Source organism: Cyprinus carpio, chromosome B18 (assembly GCF_018340385.1).
Source record: "Cyprinus carpio isolate SPL01 chromosome B18, ASM1834038v1, whole genome shotgun sequence".
NCBI lineage: Eukaryota > Metazoa > Chordata > Actinopteri > Cypriniformes > Cyprinidae > Cyprinus > Cyprinus carpio.
The window spans coordinates 12,284,051-12,311,864 of NC_056614.1; the positions used below are offsets into that span (position 1 = coordinate 12,284,051).

Genomic DNA, 27,814 nt, shown 5'->3' on the forward strand with positions numbered 1-27,814 from the left:
GTGTTTTGAGAGGCAGTCAGGATGCTATGCAGTTGCTGAATGGGTTTTTATCATGTTGCAGTATAGTTGCTCATTAGATCTAAAGAGCTAAAAGAGTTCACCTTCAAAGTCTCTACAATAATCAGTCATCAGTCAGAAATCATATCTACACACTTAAAAAAGCACTACAACAAGACACATGATTTGTGGTATTACTGTCTGTAGCACAAACAATGCAGGACAGGTTACAGGTTTAACCTATTTTTATGTTCATTGCGAATTAATGTCTAATCTCCACATTCTAACAGACTGAGCAGTGAATGGTGTTCATTTTAAAGCAAGCAAATCGATATCCCTAACCCTCTACTATGAGAAAATGTTTGTCTGGAAAAACACCCTTAGGCTGACAAGATTAAACAGTTATGAAATATCTAAATGGCTTTCCTCTCCTTCTCTCCCCTTCCCCACTTCATCTGAAAAAAGCTATGTTCAGAATGTAAAAGCTTACTGAACACTACACAGTATACTGAATATTACCTATAGTATTATTAATTCACAATAGTAAGTAAAACGGTACACATTATTCCATGATAAACATCTAAGTCATAATACCAGATCTGTAAGGTTAAGTTGAACACATTGCATTGTGAGATATAGTATTTCATGCAGTAAGTTCAATGATAACAACTCTTTTAATAGATTTAACATCATTTTAATAATAAGAATGCAGTGTATAGACTAGATCTGCTATGCTGCTGACATGATCTTACTGATGAAACATGTTTGGAATAACAGGGATTAGGATACATTCTGTGGCTGCAAAGTAAAGTAGGGAGAACCCCCGTGGCAGATCTAGACAGGTGGTACTGGGGAGGAGGAGGGCTAAAGAAAATTCTCATAGCATGCAGTACTGAGCTGGACCATGCTGGAAACTTGGGATGGAAATAAATAAGGCTGGTTGCACTGCCAGTTTAACTTTAAAGACTGAATTATGCATTTCAGTTGTATACTGTACATTTTGGTAAATATACCGTCTACTACTTATTAGGGGTGTAAGAAAATATTGATACACGTGAGTGTTTAGTGATACTGTACAGATTCTCAAAAACTGAATATCGCTATTTTAAAAAATTTAAAATCATACAAAATTCATGGCAGTTGTTTCATTTTGAGTTTATATCCCGACCGCTAGATGGCAGTCTTCATCTCTGAACTTAAACAGTGACAGGAAATAATAGCATCAGGTCACGCCACTAATATTAGCATTAATATAGTTTGCTTCTAGTAATGAAATAATTGTTCTAGTTCCAGTTTCGGCTGAAAAACCTGTGAAACCAAACTGAAAAACCTGTGAAATCCAAGTGGAAAGGTTCTGAGAATGTTTAACATTATTTTGTTTTTTTTTTAAAAATATTTTCTTTAGAAATCCTGCAAGTACTTTATTTTTCATTGATATTAAGCAAATGTTATTATTTTGTTAAGATCAAAATGTTATGACATTGTATGTGACAATTGTAAACTTAATTTTTGTAAAATACATTATACATTTAGCTAAAGGATCCTGCAAGCACTTTAATTTTTCCCCCTTGACTCGTACTGCAAAAAAAGTGTTTCAGTTACGTTGAATGGTACAGGGATTGATTGCAAATGCAGATCCCACTTTGTTTTGTTTTTTTTTGTTTTTTTTTACAGGTCATTGAGGAATGAGAACAGCAAACGAAGATGCATAATTCCAAACAGACTTTTCTGAGAATTCTGGCTTGGTACAACACATAACAAGCTAATAACCGACGAAGGATAGAACAGAATCAGGACTATAAGTACAGACATGGTAAATGAGGGAACTAAGCAGGAACAGCTGGACAAGGATAAGCTAATCAGAGACCATGGTAACTAATGAAAGCTCATAACAAACATGACAGGAACTGAGCTAAACTGAACGTAATCGTGACATTAGCTCCCCCTCTTGAAAGGCGTGACCTCACGCTACAACAGTAGATGACAGAAAAGAGGGGTGGAGGCTTAGGTGGAGGGCGTGGTGCTGGTGAAGGACTGGAACCTGGAGAATTCGGAGTAGACCAACACCATTGTGGAGCCGACGATGGGAGGAACCAGGGAGGAGCTTTGGCTGAAGGACTGGGCGACCCCCAGAAGCCGATCCACGGAGGCAGAACCAGGGTACATGGAGGAACCATCAGAGCAGAAAGGCCGATGGACCAGGGTGACATCGAAGGCCTGGAAGCCCAAGGTGGAGATGCTGGCTCACGTGACTGAGGCAGAGCCGGGGATTTGGCTGACCAGGGTGATGATGGAGCAAGCGAGGATGACAGGGAAACCAGAGGAAGGTAGGAGCCCGGTGAAGCTGAAGGGGTGGAGGGTCGAGGCGTAACCGGAGACCTGGAAGTCTGTGGCAGAAGCTGAGCGACGACCACCGAGGTTTGTCCGGATGTACGAGGGAGCCCAGAGGAGTCCTAGGGCAGACAGGCCACGGTGGAGCCAAAGGAATGCAGAGCCTGAGTGGAGAAGGCAGGCTGATAGGCCGAGGTGGAGACATGGGCCTGGAGGGCTGAAGTGCAGCCGGGGACTCGAGCTGGTGGCGGGGAAGCCTGAGGCAAGCTGATGAGCCACACGGAGCTAGCGGCAGAGGCAGAGCCGAGGAACTTGATGACACCAGTGGGGCCAACAAATCCAGGGGACTGGCTGAAACCATTGGAGGAGATGGAACCAGGAAATCTGATAGGGACATCTGAGGAGGATGATCTCCCAGGCCAAATACTCCAACCACCTTTGGCTTTCTGGTCTGAGGAGGAGACGTAATGCTGGTGAGTCCATACTTTGTTTGTTTTGATGCGGTCGGTTATTCTGTCAGGTTGTCGAGGAATGAGGACAGCAAACAAAGATGCATAATTCCAAACAGGCATTTCTTGGTACAACATATAACATAAGCTAATAACTGAAAAAGGATAGAACAGAATCAGGACTATAAGTAGAGACATGGTAAATGGGGGAACTAAGCAGGAACAGCTGGACAAGGATTAACTAATCAGAAATCATGGTAACTAATGAGAGCTCATAACAGATATGATAGGAACTGAACTAAACTGAACGTAATCGTGACAGTGTTCTGGTTAAATAATTTTTATTTATTTCTTTTATTTATTTATTGCTAAGGTTTGCATATGGTGGTGTGTTCTTTATGGCAGGTTTCCTTAAAAAATATATCCTATTCCTAAAATAAGAAATATCCCAATATATTGTCTTGCTTACAATATCGCAATGTATCACAACACATTGTATCGCAACCCCTGTATCGTGATACATATCATATCAACAGATTCTTGTCCATGCATAGCCCTATTACTTTTTACTAGAGGTGGGTGATATGGCAAAAAAATCATATCATGATTCATGACTTTATCACAATTCATTGTCATGTTGGTTTAACTATTTTGCAAGTTCTCTGAGCAGTACAGCCAAACTAATGTCCCTCTTTTAAAAACAAAGCCTTACAAGGTAACAAAATATGAAATAAAAAAGATTGGCAAATATTTAATATTTAATATATAAAAATCTTTGTCTTTATTTTATCTTTGTTATTAAAAAATAAGAACAAAAATACACATTACAAATACACATATAAAAATAAGTCAAGTCAAGTCAAGTCAAGTCAAGCTTTATTGTCATTCTGCTACATGTGTGGACATATAGTGGAATGAAATGTCATGTCTCACAGGACCATGGTGCTACATACTAGTTAATCATAAATATAAACATACAACAATAGAAGTATAAGAAAAACAATTACAGACCTATACAACAGTTAAACATCTGACTATACACATACTATAAATACTATAAATAGTTGACTATACATACACAAACTGAGACCTTGCAAAAACTTTACGTAAATACTGTACATGAAATTGTACAGGTTCAGGTGTATTTGTAGCATTCAAGAAACCGAATGAACAAATATAAACACTATATACACGTCACTGTGTAAATTATTCATTGTTTCTTATTAAAGCAACTGTAAAGTTCTTCATTCAAAAGCAGAGAGTGATTTTTCTCTTTGTGTTTTGTTGTTTTATTAAATATTAAAAGGGATAGTTACCCAAAAATAAAAATTCTGTCATCATTTACTCACTCACAAGTGGTTATAAACCTGAATGAGTTTCTTTCTTCTGTTGAACACAAAAGTTATTTTGAAGAATGTGAGTAACCAACAGTTGCTGGTCCCCTGCAGTGACTTCCATGTTTGTTTTTTTTCCTACTATCAAAGTCAATGGGCAACAGCAACTGTTTGGTTACCCACATTCTTCAAAATATCTTCTTTTGTGTTCAGCATATGAAGGATATTAATACAGGTTTTGGACAACATGAGAGAGAATAAATAATGACAGAATTGTAATTTTTGGGTGAACTATCCCTTTAATGACAAGCGGAAGCATGTTTGGTACTATTAGGCCTCATTTACACTGCCAGTTAAATGTGACCTGATTCCGATTTTTTTGCTCATATGTGACACAGATCGGATCTGTTCTATGACAGTGTAAACGGGATATTTCAAGATCAGTTTCAGGCCTCATTCATATGTGGAAATAAATCGGATATGAATCAGATATGTCCCAATGCGACTGTCATGTAAACAGGCAGATCGGATATTCTGAGGCATTGCGTTCTGTACGTCATAAAAACTGCGACAATTTGGTACTTCTCCCGGTTTATCATATGTGACCCGTGCTGGCAAAATGAGTGTAAATTTGCATGGGCTATTTTGAGCTACAGGCAAAAACAAAATTCTTATCTTTATTTCAACATTTTCTGAGAGGATTACATTTTCTCAACTTGCTTCTCGCACTGACTGTCATCCTAAGTGCGTGCATATAACAGCGCGCGATCCCGATAACTACACACATATACAGAATTACAGTATTTCAGAATTCACACAAACACAATCTGCTTTGTCTTAAGTGAATGCTGAGGGAACTGTTGGGGAAAAACATCTGATGTGTAACATTAACATTATGATAATGAGACAGACGTCCTATACTGTAATGCACGGATCTAATATAATCTAACAATAAAAGAAAAGAGAGAATCACTCGCTGCACTTCATTAAACTGCTTTTGTAGTTTTAATAAACAATTTATTTGTAATGAGCACACTTACGTTATTTTTACATTTGACTGTTTTTCATACATGAAGTGAAAGTGAAAAGTGAAAGTGACGTGACATTCAGCCAAGTATGGTGACCCATACTCAGAATCAGAATTTGTGCTCTGCATTTAACCCATCCGAAGTGCACACACACAGAGCAGTGAACACACACACACTGTGAACACACACCCGGAGCAGTGGGCAGCCATTTATGTTTCGGAGTTTGTGGTGTGGTTTGGGGTTCAGTGCCTTGCTCAAGGGCACCTAAGTCGTGGTATTGAGGGTGGAGAGAGCGCTGTACATTCACTCCCCCCACCCACAATTCCTGCCGGCCCGAGACTCGAACTCACAACCCTTCGATTGGGAGTCCGACTCTCTAACCATTAGGCCACGACTTCCCCTAAATGAACTAAATGAATGCTTTAGTTTAGATAGAAAATGATAAAGGTAATGCATTATTTGTTTCTTTCTAGGCTATTTGTTCTACTGTTTTTTGTTTAGTTTTTTGCATCTGCTCTTATTTATAATAGCAAAGATAAAATAAAAACAATAGCTGTATTGTGATTATTAATATAGTATTTAATAATAAGAAAAGATGGAGGACTTCACTATCTACTTCAAATGGGTGTGAATTTATGTCCGATTCCAACAAATCATGAATCATTTTGAAGGTGTTTTAATGGAGAATTTAATTTTCCCCCAAAAGGTTTTTTTTTTTTTTTTTTGCTCATTGTGATTTGCTCATTTGTCACATTATTCTCATGAGGAAGCACATGTGACAACAATGCATGCACAATGTTTCAAATGGTATGGCAAGTGTAAACACATGAATCGGATATGGGTCACAGTTGAAAGAATGTGTAAACGGACAGCCAAAAAATATAGGATATAGGCAACAAATCAGAATTGGGCATCAAGACCTGCAGTGTAAACGAGGCCTTAGTCTGCCTGCACTTTTTTCTTTTTAATTTTTTTTTTTAAATTTAGAAATGTGCAACGGTTTATATGTAAACCTTGTGTGTTTTTTCTTTTCTCAACTGTTTACTTTCACTTTTTAATCCATTAATCAGGCAGTGTTTGACAGGCTTTTTAGTGTGTGCGCGCTTCAGGTCTCAGAAAAAGCGCATATCAGAACAGCATACAAATGAAATGTTTAATCTGCAAGGCTTTAAAGCACATGCAAATAATGTACTTTTGTAATTGCAAAGTGCAGTGTCCCATGAGTGTAACTCCGCCACTGAATTAATGTGAATTTTTTAATGTGAATGTATGTCGCGTTGTATTGAGACAGAAGTGGCACAAGAACTGCAACTGACAGAATGTGTGCTGTAGCATCAAACACCCCTTATTTCTTACTATACTCTCTTAAGGCCCATTCATGCCAAGAACGATATCCATAAAGATGACTATTAGCGTCCACACCTGCGGACAGTATTGTCTGTTTATTCTCAGCGCATGCTCAACTACCTCTTTAAATTCTCGAGCTCATGACAGCAGGATTAATTCTGATTGGCTGTCAATATTTTTATCGTTCATCAGCTGGAAAAAAAATCAGAAAGTCCTTTCAGAAATCCGCTCTGAAAGGAATTCCAGCGATATCGTTTCTCTGTTCCTTTATCGTTATAGATGTGGTGTGAACTATTCTTTAATATTGAGAACGATTTTTAGAACTATATCTTTATAGTTATCGCCCTTGGTGTGAACTGGCCTCGAACGGGCCTTTATCCATTACTATTACTCTATTACTAATTATATTACTTATTATAAATATTTTATACACACATACACATACTGCAGCAACAGTAAGAACAGTATGTTAGTATGCTACTCTGCACCAGTCTTCTTTTTCCATTTAAGCACTGATGACGGCTTTTGTTAAAAAGCCCTTTATGTTTTCTCTCTCTCTCACTCACTCTCTCTCTCCACTCTAAATATCTGTCCATTCATCCATAAACATCTATATACCAACTTGTATTCATCTTTAAACTCTTTACAGTTACACACTTACTCTCTCTCACTTCCACTCTCTTTGTCTGTCTCGCTCATATTCAGTAACTGAATAATAAAGTGAGATCTAAAAGTCTGGGACCTCTAGAGCTTATAAGTTATCTCAGTAAGTGTCAGCATAACAGTTTGAAATAAAATTTTAATTAAAAAAAAACAATAATAATTTCAATGTCAGAATGTCTTAGTATAATGTTTATATATTTTACTTTAATGACAGCAGCTCTGAACAGATTTTTCAATGCAGTCTCAGAGTTTTGGACCCCACTGTAAATTGCAATGCTTATGCAGCACTTATAAAGTTATGAAATACACACAGACCATATGAAAAAAAAAAGTTATGAAGAGAAAAGGACTAATAATTTGCAAAACTCAAATGGTGTACCACAGATGGGGGTACAGGAGGATATCCCGACTGAGACAGCCTGTACAAACAGAGCTCATTCCAACAGGAAGAACTCCCAGCCCTCTCAGAGGAATTTCCCTCTCTCTGTCTCTCTCTATCACTGACTCACTATTCTTACATGCTGTTTTGATATAACCCTCCATCATGCTTCTCTAGCACCCATTTTTCCCCAATAAAACGCCAGTAAACATACCATAGTTGCTCTACTCTGTCCCTTGTACAAACTGTAAAATGTTTGTTCTCTTTATATTACATGCATAAGATAACTGAGTACAGTGACATTAAAGAATTACAATAGCCACAAAAGTATCTGGACTCATAAGCCATATTGTCTTAGATAATAAATATCAAACCAAGCAGCATTTCAATGAAAGCTGGAACAAGCACACTTATATTACAAATATTAAGTAGCACAATGGATTTCAACATGAATTATTATTATTTAGAAACATTTTCTTCAGCACCAAATCAGCATATAGAATGATTTCTGAAGGATCATGTCACACTGAAGACTAGCTTTGCCATCACAGGAATAAAGTACATTTTAAAATATATTAAAATAGAAAACACTCAAATTGCAAAAGACACTTTAAACATTAAATTATATTAAACACCAATACTGTATTCATTATTTGCTTCTACTGTGAGATACAAAATCACATCATGTCCCTGTTGTAACAAGGACAAATGAATCATGGATGCAGGCCTACACTTTGTCCAATGAGGAAAAACAGTCTCTTAAAACATCAATAAAGTAATTATGCACGTTCACACACAGACACACACACATTTATCCAAGCCCATAATAACTACACTCATCCAATCCTCTCCTGTTCTCACATACCTGCAGAGAGCAGGTGTTGCCATGGAAGCTGTAGCATCCACCTAAGGTGTTACCAGCAGAGCAGCAGAGGGTTTTTAGAGAGGAAGAGACTAAATTAGAACAGCTACATTAATTATCTTTTTACTTTACCCCCAGTGACCTCAGAGAGAGATAGAGACAAGGGTCTGCTCTGTTGTTTGTGTGCTGTAGGAACACTATGTAATCTCCTGTATGAATTTTGTCTACAAAACATGGACGTCCATCTCCAAATCTAGTGCAGGGTGTTTTTTCCTTTTTTCATCACCTCTAAACTATTTACTTGTTTAAAAACTGTTTAGCATTCTCTGCTGTCCGTCATCCTACTTCTTCTGTCTTCTTGTTTTTCTCTTTGTGAAGGATGTATGGTGTCTGAAAGCCTTTAGGCGGTTTGGTATTTGGCTGTAGTGCGGCCCACGGGCATTTACTTGAATATTCATACACATACAGCAGCACTGACAAAGAAACAAAAATTGCTTACAAGCACAACTACACATGGGAAGCTTACAAATGATATGGATATGCAACTTTATTTTGTTTTCAAAATAAAGATTTTAGTTTACATTTTACATTTTACATACAGCATTTTTATTGCCAATCAACATTTTGATTTATTTATTTTCAGGTTTATTAGACAGGGACAATGCACATAAATAATACATAAATGTACAATGTGCCAGAATTAGAATTTTGCATCTACTGATGGTAAAATTGTCACCCTAAAATATAAAAGAAATAATCTATACATAATACGTACATGCAACAAAATACATATAAAATTTACACTAGTAGTTGTATCCCCCAAAAATTGCCTTTTAGATTTTTTTTTCAGTACACTTATTTATTACTGTAGTCTTGTTAATTCATTTTAAAAAGTACAAATAAAATATAAATAAAAAAAAAATAAAAAAGGTCTTTTAATTAACATGATACTTAAAAAAAATCATAAGTATGATAATTTTAGAAAAGAATAGGTACGATAATTAGAAGGAAAAAAAACGTAAATGGCGAAACATCACAGTCTCCAGAACAAGTTCATCAAAGGTTTATTATTTAACTGTTATTTAAATGCTATTACATTATTTATTAATGTTTTAAATCAGTTAGTTGCCTTTCTTATTTTTGTTTAAATGTATCTTTTTCATCTAATATTAATATTTTTAGCTTTTAATTTATTTCAGATTTCAAATAACAGAAATTATTTTTAATACTTTAACAGCACTGGTCCAGATAATATTTCAATAACATATTTCACACTAAAATGAATCAAGTCCACTTATTACACTTGTATGTTCTGGAGTAAACAAACATTGTCAAATAATTGGCTTCTTACATTAAATTTGTTGGTCGATCTCCTCCAACTCTTACTTTCTCTGCCACCACTCAGCCAGACACTGAAGGGGTACAGGGGTTTATAAAAGCATGTAAGCACATATTACACATTAGAATGCAAAACACATGACGGCATCTATACTGAAACCCTGACCCCTACCCTCCTAACCCTCATATTGCCCATTCTCCTTATTTCTCTCTCTCTCTCCATTTTTCTTTCATCCCAGGCATGATTATCAGCAGCCTCCCTCTCCCGCTTTCTCTATCCCTTTTGTCCCACCCTCACATAATTTCCCCTGTCTCTCAAAGTCAAATTCTTTTTGGGTTAATTGGCTTGACAAAGGTATGTGATTTCTGAGCACTAAAAACAACAGGCCTCCTCGAGTCATTCCCCGTCAGGGCCCAAGGCAGGGCGGGCGGTCCCTTTTGTCTTTCAAATGAAATTACCCCGTCTGGCATGTTCACATAAAATCATGGTTAGCATGCGTTGCTCTGTTCAAAAATCTACTGAATTACATATGAAGACAACATTTTAAGGCATCACAGGCTTGCTTACAACATCAAGACAATTTAGCCAAATTATAAGGCAGTGTCGCTTTTATATCTCATAATTCCCTACATATGTATGGGGAAGTACAAGGCACAATATGGTGGAATAAGTCCCAACTTTAAAGTAAAAGAGACAGTCGCCAACTAATTAAGTCATCACATCATTGGTTTTACCACTAAAATGACTATTTTCAATCCAAACAGTCGGTGTTCTGAGATACACGCATTGGACTGAATGTGCACTACCTTCCTAATACACTTTTAACACCATTTGAGCAAAAGAAACCAACATTTGTGGAACAGTTCATGTTAGATTTACTTGAAATGTATTTGTTTACTTGAAATATATTATGTTAAAAGCATAATTTGATATTTCAATATTTTATTGAGGTAGTTAGGGGTTGGTCTTGAATGCCTGAAATAGCTGCGCGAAGGTCATTGCAAATTTGGTTATGAGTTAACTGACTTTCTCAGAAAGGGACTCTGGACGAGTTCAGTAAAAAATCCAAGATGCCTGATAAACTGACTAAACCTAGGCTTTATTTTCTTTCAGTGCTGAAAATGTTCATTAAAATATTGTTGTAATTTAATATAAAATGGATTATTTTACCCAATATTTGCCTGCATATTTTATTTTTATACTGTTGAGCTGTTAGCTTAGCAACAGGCTAATGTTAAACTCTACTGGAATTAACTGAAAGTCCTCAAATATTTGTGTATACACTAAGTTGCTGTCCAGGTACAGCATTCAAAATTATTCACTTATGAGCTTTTATGACTGTAGAGATGTTTTCTTAAAGGGTTAGTTCACCCAAAAATTTAAATTAGCCCATGTCTTACTCACCATCAATGCATCCTATGTGTATATGACTTTCTTCTTTCAGACAAATCCAATCAGATTTATATTAAAAATTGTCCTTGCTCTTCCAAGCTTTACAATGGCAGTGGGTGGGTGTTTTTTTTTCAATAGTCCAAAAGAAGTCAAACAAAGGACATCCATCCATAATAAAACATGCCTCACACAGCTCCGAGTGTAAATAAAGGCCTCCTGTAACAAATTGATGCACTTTCGTAAGAAAAATATCTATATTTAAAACATTAAAAACACTTTTCTCTCAGTTCCACTAACTGTTGTACGCGAAAGCCATTTCGAGCAGATGACATAGGACGTAGGTGCAGTGCATGCTCCAGTGATTAGTGACAAACGCAGAAGCGTGGTGGAGAGAGCAAAACAAAACGCTGGTCACAAATTAGAAGAGCAAATTGGGGATTTGTAAAGAAAAATTGTTGGAGGAATTTGATATAAGCCAAGAGGAGACTGGTTTTCCTTTGCTAAAGAAAGGAAACGTTGCTTTCTTTGCTCCTGTAAACAAAGTCATGAAACTAGCATATCTCACAGGTGCATGTGCTACACTTACGTCCAACATCATACACCTGGAATGGCTTGCAAGTATGACATTTACAAAGTGGAAGTGAGAGAAAGTGTTTCTAATGTTGTAAAAATGGATATTATTAGAGATGCAATGATAAAAAAATTTCAGATCCGATCCGATCCAGAAATTCTGAGTATCAGCCGATTCCGATCTGATACCATATTCTATCATTTTAAATCAGTTTAGAATTTCTATACTTCTGTGTGTTAAACTTCATTTTAATGAAAAATAACAAATGAAAAAAATATATAATAATCTATGACAAAAATACTATTATAAACTAGGTTAGTGGGTAATTTAGCAGCAAATTTATTCTAGAAAAATCAAGAATGCACAATTTTATAAAATCTAAACATTTAGTGAAATAACATTTTGTGGGGAACAAATAAAAAGTGAACAAGTGTAGGACTAAATCTGGTAAAATGTTACACATTGCTCTCTGTATTGTTGTAAAATACATTAATAAAAACAAATAAATTTATTTATATATAAATATAAACTATAAAATGAAAAGACATTTCTCTTAAATGTATAGCATAGTAATGAAGGCAGCAACATATAATAGATAAAGGAGTCCTATCTATCATATGTTGCTGCCTCCATTACTGTGCTATACATTAGATTATTAATAGTCTTATAGGACAGAACAAGAAACGCTATAAATAATCTTTTATTGAGCAAAAGTATTATATAATACAAAAAGCTCCAATACAGAGTGGTACAAAGCGCTTATGCACATCCCGTGTGCAGAATGATGCGCTTGAAGCAACACAGAGTCACAGCGCACAGCTCCGCATAGAGAAGTTCAAAGCACAATGGAAAGAGATATTGATGCGTAGTTTATTAAATCTGTGCGATAGTATATTGAGTCTTTTCTTTTAACAGATTTAAATCTTAGTTATTGTGCTCTCTTGGAGAGAGTTCCATCATCCTGACTGTCATAACCGAACGCGACACGCAGTTTGAATGCTGAATGGAGGATGACAGACAGACGCAGAGGAGAGAAGAGTTTACGTGAACTTGAATTTAAGGACTTAAATATTTTTCTGTACCTCACGCTGAACTATTGAACAGCTTCAGAACACTTGGACTTTGACTTTATGGTGCTTTATAATGTGTTTGTCCTTTCGTGGGGCTTAACAATAACAGAATAGTATATAAACACAATATCGGATTTGGATCGGTTCGTCCGACCGATACCCAATCCAGCAGAAAATGCCAGTATTGGAGCCGATACCGATCCTGAGTATCGGATCGACGCACCACTAGATATTATCTTACAAAAGTGCATCGATTCGCTACAGGAGGCCTATATTCATCCACAGAGCTGTGTGAGTCATGCTTTATTATGGATGGATGCACTTTATTTGACTTCTTTTAGACTGTTGAAAAAAAAAAACACCTGCCCACTGCCATTATAAAGCATGAAAGAGCATGGACAATTTTTAATATAACTTTGATTGTATTCGTCTAAAAGAAGAAAGTCATATACAAAAAGGATGCCTTGAGGGTTAGTAAAACATGGGTTCATTTTCATTTTTGGGTAAACTAACCCTTTAAGGCTAATTCAGACCTTTTACATTTATGCATTTAGCAGACACTTTAATTCAAAGCGACTTACAGTGAATTCAGGCTAATTTTTTTTTTGTTTGTTTGTTTTTTTTTGTTTTTACCTAACATGTAAAAAAAAGACCAATTTGACAATCTCCAGATTATAGTATCTAGTATCGCATTCCACTACCCAATAAAAAATGCCAATCGAACATGAAAACGACAAAACCTTACCAGCCAATCGGTGTGTGTCAATGCAGTGTAAACTGGTCTTTAGAAGACAAGCTTTGAAACAGAGCTAATGTACGAGTGTAAATTCATCCCTTTAACTTAAATTAGAAGAGCTGTATTTACAAAATACATTTACGTAAAAATATATCAATCATCAGAGCACAAGAGCAGAGTACACATGCTTGCCATGCTGTGTCCTGTGAGACTGATTGTGCTCATGCTTGTCATCTGCACTCAGCATCTCTTTTATGAAGGAGCCTTAAGAACCAGTGAACAAATGAAATTGCCACTGAAGAAAAAGAACAGTCACACTCCTACCAATCAGAGCTGCAGGACATCACAATGACCTGCCCCATTAAGTGTGGAAACAACAGCCCTCAGTGCATGAGTTCATTATGCAGGACACCAAAACCTGTATTTCAGGAGCTGAGGGAGAAATGGAAAACATTTGAATTGAAAAAAGAAACTGAGTTCAAATTAACGATAGAGGGAGGGGTTCAAAAAGGATAAACGGAGACGAACGATGAAAAGACAGGAAGAAATGACAAGGCTTGTTTAAATGAGAGTAGTCAATTAAAGTAACCTGCCAGTCAGAGTAAACTGAGAGTAATTCCACCGACTCAAACCTGTGCCTGACTCCCAGCTCTTTAATATGTAATTGTCTTGGCGTTAGACAGAAGACAGTCTGATAAAGGACAAGGAATTGTGGGTCTGGGGTAGATAAGACAAGAGAGCACAGTCCAGCTAACAAGGCAGCACCCAAGAGTGAGTAGATGAAAAGAGAGAGAGAATGAACATGGGAGGAACGTTATGGATGGGTGACTTTTGAAAAAAGGACAAAATCATGAGGCCAGGGAATAGAGCGAAAGGGTGAATAAAAGATACAAAAGAATAACAAGAATAATAGAGCAGAGCATTAAATTATCATAGCATTTATCAAATCAGTGAGCCAGTGAAGTGACAGTCTAAACGTTTTATCTGCATGTTTCCTTAATCTTAATCTTAATTTAAGCAATCTTACTTTGGCTCAATATTATATTTTCATTCATGGTATTCAACAGTTTTTATTCATTTTTGTTATTTTACTTCTTTGTGAGCGTCACTCATTTGCTACCAGTATTGGTTTTAAATATGAGCTATTGATTACATCGTATCAGTTTGCATTTGGTTTATTAACCCTTGTGCGATCTTTTGGACATTTTTGCCCTTTTCGTTTTTTTTTTTTTTTTTTTTTTTTCATCATTTTGCCTGTGTTATTGCCAACTGCATAAATTTTGGCACAGGTGTGTATTTTTATGGGAATGTTACTATTTTAATTTCATTTCCTTTAATAAATCTGTTTTTTTGTTGTTGGTAAAAATATTTTTTTCTCTGGGGATTTTGGGGAAAAATGTCCCCATTGAAACCCATTTAAACTGCTATTTTTAATCGCAGTGCCATTTAACTGTAAAATGATAAAATTTTTGTTAATAGGCTTTCATTCTGTTGGCAAGGCTTTAAAAGGTCATTTTTTACCAGATGGTGCCATTTTTTGGCCTATAAAGCAAATACTTGCTTAATTACTGTTTTTTGCTTCTGCATATTACAGAGCCAATTTGATAAATAATGCAGCTATAATTGTGTAGGTGTGTTGGTATGGATGTCAGAGTGTGGTTTGTATGTGTGTTGTTGTAATATTTGAGAGAGAAATAAATTTGGTACTGTGCTGAAACAAAATCTTACTGAAAGCTCATTTTTTGAGATATCAACCTCAAATTTGGAACACAACTTGTTTAGATTTATGGCTTTGATTTTCTAGTAGGTATAGAGTTCAACATGCTTTATAAAATATATATTTTATATAGAATATTGTTCATAAATAATTTTCATAAACTTAAACCTCTGTAACTTTTTGTTTTGTTTCACTTTTTAAAGTTTTTTTTACTTCAACAATAATCTGCCATGGGTCTTCTTTAAAATGAGACCAAACTTAACTCTGTACTGCCAAGCTTCACATTTTTATGACAATTTTTTGACATGGACATTTTTGTCCACTATGGACCTATGCGTAACTTTTTTTAATTGATGCACAAGGGTTAATTTCTTAATTTTAATTTAATTTGTTTTCATAATTTTCATTGTTAGCCCAATTCGGACGCGACTAATTTTCTAAACTACATTTGAGTTTTGATTCTTACCACCTGACATCTGTGATTTTCATGTACCAATTCGGATGGGACTATCATGTTTATTACAGAGGTAGGAGGGTCTGTTTTGTACATCTGGGCATTGTAGAGATTACGCACTCTGAATGCGTGCATTGCGTATAGTCATTCGAATTAATTACTATTGGTATAACCACAGCTTTACTACAATTACCATTGTTAAACTATGGCTAGTATAGGAAACCATGGTTAATCTGTGGTTACTTTAGTTTATTATTTATTTGTTGTAAAACCACGTTTCATTTTCGTAAAAGTACATATGTAATTAAAACATTATGTAATTGAATAAAGAAATGAAAGTGAGTAATCTTACCTGACGCTGATATTACAGTAGCCAGTCTTAACAGTTTACGTGATCTGGTTCTTGATTTTATTGTTTGTTTGTTTGGGTTTTTTTATTTTTAATTTTTTTATGTGCGCTACTAAGAGCATCTACGGTAGTTCATGCCAAAACACAAGGAAACGCATTATGAACAAAATATTGTCCGCAATCACAGACATTCACATTCAGATGGGATTAGTTTTCTCAGAGGATCACTGAGTATGTTGAAAACCAGTAGGTATAATTTGCTCTGGAATACAGAGGTTGTGTAAGAAAAAACAGACGTGGCAGATTCAGACAGGATTAAAATCGCCAGTTAAGTCTATAAAATAAAAATTTCTCTTACAACCCCCTGGAAAACTAGTCCCGTCCGAATATGGCTTATGTTGATAGTTTACAGCTACAAGGTGGAGAAATGTTGATGCGGTTATGAGTTTGTCAACCATTGCAATTCTGGAGTGACTCCAATATTGTGTACTCACACAAAATTAAGAGGGTTTAAAAAATGATTAATTTAAATGACGTTATCACTCCCAAAACTCTACACATATACAGTTAAACTGTGTCCCATTTTGATTGAAGGTGAGAAGAGAATGAGACAAGGACCTCTTCCTTTATGCAAACTCCCACTTCAATCCAATTTGCACACAAATGAGAGCACAATGTCCCAGTGTCCCCCAACTCTGTCCCAAGGCTAGGATCTTATCTTCAGCACATACGCAAATGAATGTTAATGGAATTAACATGGCGTGTCGATGAGTCAAAGCTTGTGTTTGTACATGACTGCTGTCATTACAGGTGTTTTCAGTCGCTGTGAGTCTGCATACAGATGTACAATAAAATAAAAAAGCCAGCAAATTACAGAGAGACAAAATGGTCTTGAAACAATTGCACGGTATACATTAGTCTGTCTGCGTGACTGCACAGGTATGCGGTCGTAGGAGTTAACAGAGGGAAAGAAAGAGAGAGGAAGAATCTCTCTCGCTCTGTGTGTGTCCCTTTAGTAAATGAGTTTCTCTGGTTCCCAGGCAGCAGGAATGTCCAGGTAACTGAGTGCTGAAACTCTCCAAAATACAACATGACATAATAGAAGGAGATCAATTTACAGCTCGCCCTGGAGACACACTCTCTCATACTCTCTTACACACATATACACATAAATAAACAAAAAACAGAGTGCATGCATCATATTACACAAGATACAGATATATAAGCACTGTTTAGATGAAAATTTACAATAGCCAGACGATATTTTTTCCCATGTGAATTGCGTCGGCTCATGGGTGTGTTTTTCCTGCTTATGACAGCATGTCTGTAAACTGACCTACTCAAAGATAATGCTGGCATTAATTTAACTAGTATGAAGTCAACATTTGTCAACATTAGCCTAAGTTAACACACAACAGCTATATTAATAACTGTTTTGACTATGAAACCACATCAACACAGTCTATAAATGCTCTCACAGCTCACAGAGGACAAATTTTAATTTTATTTTCTTCTGATGAACTGTGACTGAAACATTTCCACAGAAACCTCCGGATGGATTTTCTTTCATTCAGACTCAATCTTCTGAATTTGCTCTTTGGAATTGACATAGAGTCATGGATAAATTGCTTTTTACATTTTAATTGATGGATGGGACTCATAAGCCCAGGCAGGGATCATGTCTGGACATGTCCCCTCCATTTAGCCAGCCATATCCCCTTGAGGTACATTCGATTGCCCATGTTAAAGCTCAGGATTACAGGTATAATGGAAGTGGAATTGAGGGAAGAATTTAAAATGGTGGTGGTGATTTTGTGGCGGTGTAACTTTGTGGTTGAAGATCGGGACTGGAAAGTGAAAGATTAAAGGTAAAACCCTGCAAGGAATGCATGAGCTAACACTGTGTGAATCTTACAAAGACTGTGAAAATCTTTTTGGGTGTTTGAAATAAAGAAGTATATTTTGCATAAAGAAGCTTAACTGAAGCCTAATTAGCATTAGCATAATATTTTTTATATTATTTAAATTGATTATACACTACTGTATGGTATGGGGTCAGTAAGATTCATTACTGAAAGAAGCTTCTTATGCTCACCAAGGCTGCATTTATTTAATCAAAAATACAGTAAAAATTGTAATTTTGTGAAATATTATTAACAATTTAAAATTAAAAATATTTTTTATTTTTATACTTTTATAATATATTTTCAGCAGCCATTTATTCTAGTCTTAAGTGTGACATGAATCTTTAACAATGATTTTAATATGCTAATTTGGTATATATATATATATATAGAGAGAGAGAGAGAGAGAGAGAGAGAGAGAGAGAGAGAAACATTTTATTATTACTATCACTGCTGAAAACAGTTGCGCTGCTTAATATTTTTGTAAAAACCATGATACATTTTTTTGTGAATTAATGTAACATTCAGAAGAACAGCATCTATTTGAAACAGAAATCTTTTCTAACATTACAGTATAAATGTTACTTCTGATTTAATTGCTGAATTAAAGTAATGTCTTTTAAAAACACTGTCCCCAAACTTTTGAATATATATATTAGTGCATTCAAACAATTAATTGCGATTAATCACATCCAATATAAAAGTTTTTGCTTACATAAGATTTTGTATGTGTGTGCTGTGTATATTTATGTATACATAAATACACACACATGCATGTATATATTCAAGAAAAATATGTTACGTTTATATATTAAATATATTTATATATGATGTAATTTATACGAGTATAAATATATACATGTACATATTTTCAAAATACATGCTGTATGTGTATGTCTTTATATGCATAAAAATATACACAGTACACACACATAGAGATTAATCGTTTGACAGCAATAATATACATACATACATATTTATACATAAGTATTTGTTATTTTGACATTAATTTATACAGATACGTTGACAAATCATTATGTCCAAACAGGATAAAAATCTATTAACTACTATCATTGGTGATAGTGAGAACTGTCATGAAAGGAGGTTTCATTGTCTTTATGCATAATATAATTTATTATTCTTTCCTTTTGATCTTGTGTTTTTAATTGTGAAATTGTGATGCATTTATGTTTGTGTGATTCATTCAGCCATTCACTTAACCCTAGGTGACCCAGAGGAACTTTCCCTGTAATAAGCAAAAGAAAAGTGTCAGCTAAATGCCACATTACTAATTTTAGTATCCTAGTTCATAAAGGCTGTGGGCCTCTAATCAAGTCTGCTCTGAGGTTTGATCTCAGGTGTGGCTGATTAATGAGGTGCAGGGTCAGTAGGGGACAATGTGTGTGACCTCAGGCTGCTATTGGGAAATTGTCATAATAATAACAATAAAATATCAATCAAATATTGAAGTAGATTAACTACAACCCAGTCTTTAAAAAGCAGAAGCTCCAAAAACTGCTGCGAGTGAACACAGACACCCAGAGTATTACTGAGACAGTGATAAATGGCTTCAAATATCTCAGAGGGATGAATCCAATCTTCATCAGATAACCTTCAGGACTTGGTTATCACACTCACTTAAATTCAGCAACATGCAGGAAATTAAACCCACAACAACCGCACTGTAAGGAAAAAAGCAGTAGAAAAATGGATAATCTCCTTTTTGTTCTGTTCAGTTTACTGACATTTCCTTCAACCCTAAAACACATTACAATGCAATACATAATTCAAAATACAGTTATTAAAAATGGAAAATTCCTTCATATTAACACAGTATATTAGGCTGTATTATTACAGACTTTTCCTAGTGTGAGCTCAAAATCCAAACCAGAACTTAAAACCCCAAACTGTGCTTATTTAGACATTTCATACAATGCTGCTTGAGTTAAGGATACACAAAACAGTTCTCTATGATTATATCCTTTCCTGATGTCAATTGGAAACAGATTTAGACAAATATGTGTTTATATGTCAAACATATTACTTATAAATTACAACTTTGGTCATATTTCCCACCCTGCATGTTATTCGATTGACTTGCTTTGTATTCAGATGATGATTATTCACATTTCTGAGCTTCGATTACCTACAGAATTCAAGATCATCTGACCCTCTGCCTTGTGCACCCCAGCGTTTGTGGCGTTAAATGGAGGTAATAACCTTGCCACTAAAGCCATCGACTAAAAACTGATTTTCCCACACATCCACTTCCTCTCCATATCCATTCATCCTGATCATAGACGCCCTCATCTCTTCTTTTCTTGTCACAATGGAAGAAAGGGAGAGTGATGATCTAATTTACTGTGCGACCACATGAAGGCCAACAGCTTCAATCAAGACACCATTAATCAGGAAACACTAAACAATGGAGGAGCCACAGTGCGTTACATTATGACAACACAGTTAAACGGTGAAACACACTGTGTGGGTCATCACTCAGGAACCGACACTTACAGCGTGAACCGAGAGGCTGGGAGGATAATGTTAATAATGCCTGCGCTCACCTGTTTGTCTCTTCACCTGAGGCTGTGGGATCCTGATACCCCCCTCCCTCCCTCCTTCCACCTGAACCACCACACAAAGATGGACAGATAATACGGTTCTTTCACTCCCTTGATGCCCACAGAATCCATTCACTCCTTCTCCCTCACCCTTCAGCCCTGCCCTGAAACTGATCCAGACAGCCGTTTTCCTCCAGAATTTTCTCACACTCACAGTTTAAACAGCCCAACATTCTCATATACACTCAGATTGTAATACATGCATTTATACATCGCATCTACTCAAAAACTAAGAATAAATGTGGTTGTATGGTATTCGCAGTAAGATCTGTTTTTGTTTACAATATCAGAGTGGCTCAGTTTACAATTAATGCAGGATCTTTGCTTGGGCTTTTCTGTGCCTTTTGGAATGCCCCATGTGGTGAATGTGTCATTAAAATATTGAAAAATAAACTTGGTTAGTGTAAATGTTTGGTAAATATTGGGAAAATTGTGACTTTTCTAAATTTCAAAACATGTCACATCTGCAAAATGCACATCCCTAGTGCCAATCCAGTACACAGAGGTCCATTTGCCGGAGGCTTTCAGACCTGTTCTTCAAAGCCAGGACAGCTGGCCTGCATCAGATGATTTCCCCCTGCACCAGCTAGCTTTGAGCTTCATTGAAAACATTATTACCATTTAGAATTAATGAATTGACAAAATAATATCACCTTTCTCACCCTCATTACTGTATGAGCAGCCAATTAGATCCTAAAACTTCCAGATAATAATAATCATTTTCCAAAATCTTGTGAGCCACCATCAGGGAGCATTTTATTGCATCATAGGTGCAGCACCAACCATTCCAAAAAGTTCAGATCACATACATCCTTTGCAGAGAAAGAAATCCAATGTTCCATTGCTCAATGATAAGATGATGGATGAAGTATGAGAAACACTGATTTTAAATACAGTTACTTACAGTTATTTTAATAACAAATAATTAATGAATAATATTTTAACAATTAAAAAAAAAATTATGTACTCAACATTTGGGTGTACTGTGTATTTGTACTGTAGAAACAGACGTGACTGCCATTGGCTGTCAGTCTCCTTTTTTTGGCCTGTCATTTGCATGAATTTGTGCATTTCTAAAAGTTTTGATGTGTGCATTAGCTTGGTTACCCGCTGTATACCTGCGTGTATACTTGTGGTATAAGCCACTTTGGATAATAGTGCCAAATCAATAAATGTAAAAGTAAAGCAAATGTATGATTAAAAAAAAAAACATCTAGGTTCCATTTCAGTTAGGATGATAAAATTCTAAGAACTTCATCATTCATTCAACAGTATAAAAAAATAAAAAAATAAAAAATACTTTTACTGGCCTGTCAATCTTCTACAGCCGGCGATTATTTGGAAGGGATTCTGAGGCCTGAAGCTTGTTGTAATGCAGCACCATGGTAGACAGTAATTACAGCAAGAGAATACTGTAATATTTTACATGAGAGATATGTGGGTCATGAGAGTCATCTTTCTTTTATCGGGGGTTTCTGTGACTCATCGAAGAGTTTGATATCCCCAACCGCTCCCTTTTGATTCTGATGATAAGATTGGTATTATGTGTGATGACTTAGCGTAGTGACAAGACATTCATGATCTTAACCACAAGACAAACAAAAGAGTTGGTTTCCTTCTTGGGCCTTGGGCAGCTCTCTTTTATGTGTCTGTTTTCATTGAATTTGTATGAAGTTGACAAATGGTATCACAAAAAACCACACCAATATTAAATCACAGTGGTCTAATTAAAGATTTGCTTTTAAGTCAACGATTAATGGTCTATTTGTAGTGATAGCGTCTGCTCTATTACTGCAGACAATAAAAACTAGTGATGTCAATTTGTCTGGAAAATTAGAGAGAATAAACATGTTTCACAAAAGAAAGAGCCAGAAAATGATGAAACAAACTGGGAGAGAAAGAAAGACGCATTTTCTAGTCAAGACAACTACTACAGAGGAGATGAATGCAAATAGAAGATAAACAAGCTGTAAATTATTATATTCAGGTTTGATTAAACCGATCAAAAACCAATTGTGTATTTGTGACATTGTAACCAAACTATTTTCAGTGGTCGTGCTGATATTCAGCACAACAGCAAGACTGCAAATGTGATGTTGCTTTTGAGGCACTTCAATAAACAAGACAAATACTGAGAACTGATTCGGACGAAATATGAGTAATTTGTTTATTTTTGCTCCACCAGTGAAAATGGTTTGGTTAAAATGTTAGTATGGCAAACACAGTCAAGAAGAGAGACAATGAAATGTCCCAGTGACATTATACAAAATATCAGCATGTATCTCTGAATGCAGCTTATCAAATCAGAGGACCAGAACACTCATTATGTTACAAAAGACCGTCTTTATCTTCAGCTACCACAACACCAATAGATCAAATTAAAAGTTGCGCTACAATCTTTCACCCTCATCTTTTTCTCTCTTTCTCTCTCACACACTATCTATCTGCTCTAATCAATAAGTGTGTAATCAGTTTAAAGACCCATGCTGGAAAAAAACAAACACTGACTGCAGCACTCACAGCGAGGTTCAGTAAAGATCACTGGCACAGCACGTCCACGGTCTGGCCAACAGTCAGCCAGCATTACTACCTCCATATGCTCGGCATAATGCCACTGGGGTCAGATCAAGGTTAAGTGAAAACTTCCCTATCAACAAGTTAATAAAATAGCAGGCAAGCTTATATAGCTTTAAGGAAACCACTGCATGCGATTTGGATGTGATCCAAGTTTGTGGATAGTGGAAAACAAATGCTTCAGTACAACTCTTTTATTGTTGTTTTTAATTAACCCCAAAACAAAACTTCTGTTATTTACTACCCATCAGTCTAAACCAATAAGACTTTTGTTCATCTTTGAAATAGGGATGTCAAATTTCGATTATTTCCATGATCGATCGTCGTTTAAATTAACGATCAATTAATCGATTAATCGTTAAACATAATGCTGCAAAATGCATCTGTTGCATGCATGCAGTCACCGGTATGACAGTATGTGCAAAAGCCCCCCACACACACACAAAACGCTTTCTCACTTGAATTAAAGGAGTTTTAGTCTGAATAAAATGCTAGTAGCAGGATTATAAAATGAATAGATGTGATTATGATGATTTCATAAAATGAAGAGAGCGTGCCATACTTTTGAGGTAATTTTACTTTGTTGACTGTTTCCTATCCCGCACGGAGACCGCTGCACACGCCTCTTTAAATGATTTTGTGGTGCTTGTTGTTGTATTTTTTAAAACACAATTGCAATGTTTTCAACTGACATTATGGTATTTAAAATAAAATTATCCCAAACATAACTGTGGCGCGCGTGTGACTGCTTGCAAGTGAACTGCTTACCTCGGCGCTGCTGCACCAAAACACTGTTGCTCACATTAATTTGATCCAGCTGGATTCTGTCCTATAAAATGTCAGATTTTGAATTTTTGCATTCCAGTAGGCCTATTTGTTTTTTTTAAAATTCGGCATACAGTGCATTAGTTCGTGACCGTGCGTGCATGCATACGAGGACGAGCGAGCGCGGCTCTGGCTAGATTTATTTGGAGGTTATTGCTCATGTCTCATTCGGCACAAATCCAAATGTTTCCATATTCGCAATGTGTTTGAATATTAAACTATTATTTATAATGTTAACTAGGCTTGTACGCATTCGCATATAGACGGGAAATAATCCTCTTCATATGAGCAAAAACGTCCTTGGCATAACAGCAGAGTGAACCGGTATAAGGTCTATTTAAACTGAGCAGTGTAACCTTTTAAATGTTTAGTGGACTATTTTATTTTGGTAATGAACAGACTGCGATGTGAGTTTGAATCGCTACATGTGAAGCAGGCTCCGGCGCGAGACATAATAATAATTAAAAAAAAGTGTTTACTTTCATTTGTGCGCACACACAATAAAAACAGAAGATTTGTGCTCTTGTAAAATAAAGCAAACAAACAGAATGCGTTGTCATCCTTTTTTCCCCCATGAACTTATGGAGCGCAGCCACACTTCTGTTTTAAATCCGTTATCTTAATTATTTAAGTCGGATATATTTCGCATATTTAAAAAAAAAAATGTTATTTTTATGTTGGGCCTATTACTTATATAGGCTATACATTTTCCTTAAAACATCCCATTTTGTCCCAGGGCTTGAGAACCTGTGCCCTAGTTAGGTCCATGCAGATACTAGTGAACGATGGCGTCACCGTTTAGTGACGTCACTGAATGCGCGTGGGAAAGCGTATTGTGTCGGTCACAGCGCCTTTTAATCGCTGTTTTGAATCCAGCAATTATTTACTCACAAATTATAAGCTCTGATTATGACAAGTGTGGTATAAAAGCTTTGTTTATTAGAGGAATAATAGGAAAATGTTGGATCGCGAGCGTGCCTCTAGATGCCGTACGAGCCCATAGCCTTTATTTACGCGGCTTTGTTCTGGTTTGCCGGTTAGTCACGAATTTACACAAATTCAATAACATATATGCATTGTTTCTTTTCCTAAATCTTCACAGTCTAACCCTCTAATTTCGCAGGTTTATTTTATTATCTTTCACTTTTAATCACTGTTTTCGCATCTTTTACTGTGGTAAACATGGGAAGGGAAATTAAAGATTTCATGAATTAAGAATTCGTTCGATTTATTAATTTGTTCCCTTATTTAGTTAAATCATGGGTTATTTAGGGAACACAATTAATGAAACATGGACAATTGCCACAAATTAATAAGTCGAACGAATTAACAAGTAATAGGATAGCCTTTCTGTCCTGTGTCCCGCAGCACTGCAAAGCGCACGATATGAAACAGTTATCTGATGAAGTGACTTAGTTACTACATTTCTATTGCTTTTTGTTGAAGAACTTTTATGTTGTTTCTATTTTAATGTAGGCTTATTTAAAGTTTAATTCACATTAAAAGCTTAATTTGTACATTGTGAATGAATGATGGTGCGTTTATATACGGTCTCCGTCACTCACAGCCGCTCGCACGTGTTCTGCGCATTACCCGCACGCAGCCCAACATTAAATCGGTTAACCGACCATCGACAGCTTTAATCGATTGCATCTCTTATCGACAATTAATTGATCATCGATTAATCGTTGACATCCCTACTTTGAAACCACAAATAAAGATACTTTTAATGAAACCTGAGAGATTTCTGTCTCTCTGGCTCAAAACTTTGATGCTACAAAATATTTGTAAAGACATAAATGAAAATCCAAGACTTCTGAAGACTGTATGAACCTGTGTGATGAACAGACTTAAAGGGATAGTTCACCCAAAAATGAAAATTCTTTCATTAAATACTCACTTTCATGTCGTTCCAAACCCGTAAGACCTTTGTTCATCTTCGGAACACATATTAAGATATTTTGATGAAATCCGAGAGCTTTCTGACCCTCCACAGAAAGCAAGGGTCGTACAACATTCAAGGCCCAGAAAGGTACCAAGAACATAGACAAAATAGTCCATGTGACATCAGTGATTCAACCATAATTTTACTTTTGTGTGCAAGGAAAACAAAAATAATGACTTAATGAAACAATTCTTCTCCTCAGTGTCACCCTAGCATCATTTTTTAGCATGCTTCATGGTAATGTATTCTCATAGATTCATAAAATTAAGGTTGAAAGACTGATGTCACATGGACTATTTTAACAATGTCTTTACTAAATTTCTATGCCTTGATCAAGGTAGTTCTCTTGTTGTTTATGCAGGGTCAGAAAGCTCTTGGATATCATCAAAATATTTTAATTTGTGTTCCGAAGATGAACCGAAGGTCTGAGGGATTTGGAATGATATTGGGGTGAGTAATAAATGGCAGAATTTTTATTTTTGGGTGAACTAACCCTTAATATTTAAGCATCAACGTTTTGGTGTAATAGACTTTCAGAGGAGGGAGAGAAACCTTCCTGATTTCATTATAAATATCTGAAGATGAACAAATTCTTCTAGAACGACATGAGTAAATGATGACAGAACTTTCATTTTTGATATCTCTTTAACTTGTAGAGACAACTTTAGGTAAGATATTTCTTTGAAGTTGATTTCAAATAAAAGTGTAAATACTGTTGCTCTAGTGCTAACAAATCATTTTCAGAAGTGTCATAAACATTGGCTCAGCCTTATTTTTTTATATGATACCCCTAAATTTCGTTGTTGGTGTTTTTCCCCATTTTCCCACATTAGCTCAGCCAATGGAGTCTGGGGGTGGTGTACATTTTTCATGTATTTAATATATTTTTCAACCAATGGCAGATGAGCGAATGTGTTCAGAACACTTTAGTGTGGTCTTTTTTGTCATTTTCCACCTGTTATACTAAATTACACAGTTTACCTTCAAGAACTGACATGATAATGTCAGTAGAGGTGAGGTCTTGGCAACACTGACAGTATAATGGTGACATGACAGCTGCCCTTTAGAAAATATCCTTCTGATATATTCAACCACGCACAACAGATCAGAAAAACCAACACTTTATCCAAGTCTTTCAAGCAGTCTTTGTCAAAGGTTTCTATATCAAATGATGTTTTACCTCATCGCTGTTCACTAAGCAAATGAGAGATGTACTTACTGGCCATGCGTATTTAAATGGGATAACAATTCGTCCATTTCTGCTGTCGCTTCCTTCGTTTCCATGATGATGTAAGGTGTGGGAGTTCCCACCCAGGACAGGTGTGCTGCCAGTGCCATATGTACAGGTGCCGGTTGGTGCAACCCGAGCCTGGTACTCCTTCAGACAGGCCTTGAAGAAGGTGTCACACTGATCACCTGATGAGCAGCGCTGCCCTCCACTGGCCTGGGGGTCACAGCACTGACCATTCTGCAGAAAGCCCTGAGGGTTTAGCCACTGTCGAAGCTGGACCTCAAATGTGCCCACCGCAGAGACAACCTATGGAAATTCAAAACAGCGAGGTTAAAAAATGGAAACCAAACAGGAAAACTGAAGTGACAAAGTGCATGAAGTCATTAAGATGAGAAGCAGCACTTTCAGCCTCCAACGGTGTTTAGAATTTAAATTCTCTCATGATGCTTGTTCATATTCTCCACAGTTACTGGCTTTCTGAAAACAGTTTTATCACATCTGGACGTTGGCTGGTGCAGGTTAGAATATCAATGCTGTTGTCGATTATAAAAATGTATCATATTCTTTTGAAATGTAAATGACAAGTATATTGATTGTTATTATTAAAAAGTAATGCCTAAAGCAGTGGTTCTCAACCACCAAATCTGGCAAAAACTTGATTTGACAAAGAAAATTTGAAGGCCTTCCTGTCTAAGT

At 36.1% G+C, this 27,814-nt stretch overlaps 1 protein-coding gene across 1 annotated transcript in view; it reads right to left on the reverse strand.

Annotated features, from left to right (window-relative positions):
- Positions 1 to 27,814, reverse strand: part of LOC109109494 (protein jagged-1b) — a 58,921-nt gene that overhangs the window by 25,355 nt on the left and 5,752 nt on the right. The window contains exon 2 of the mRNA XM_042743853.1: positions 27,107 to 27,424. Coding sequence (XP_042599787.1) covers positions 27,107 to 27,424 — 318 coding nt within the window. The remainder of the gene's footprint in view (positions 1 to 27,106; positions 27,425 to 27,814) is intronic.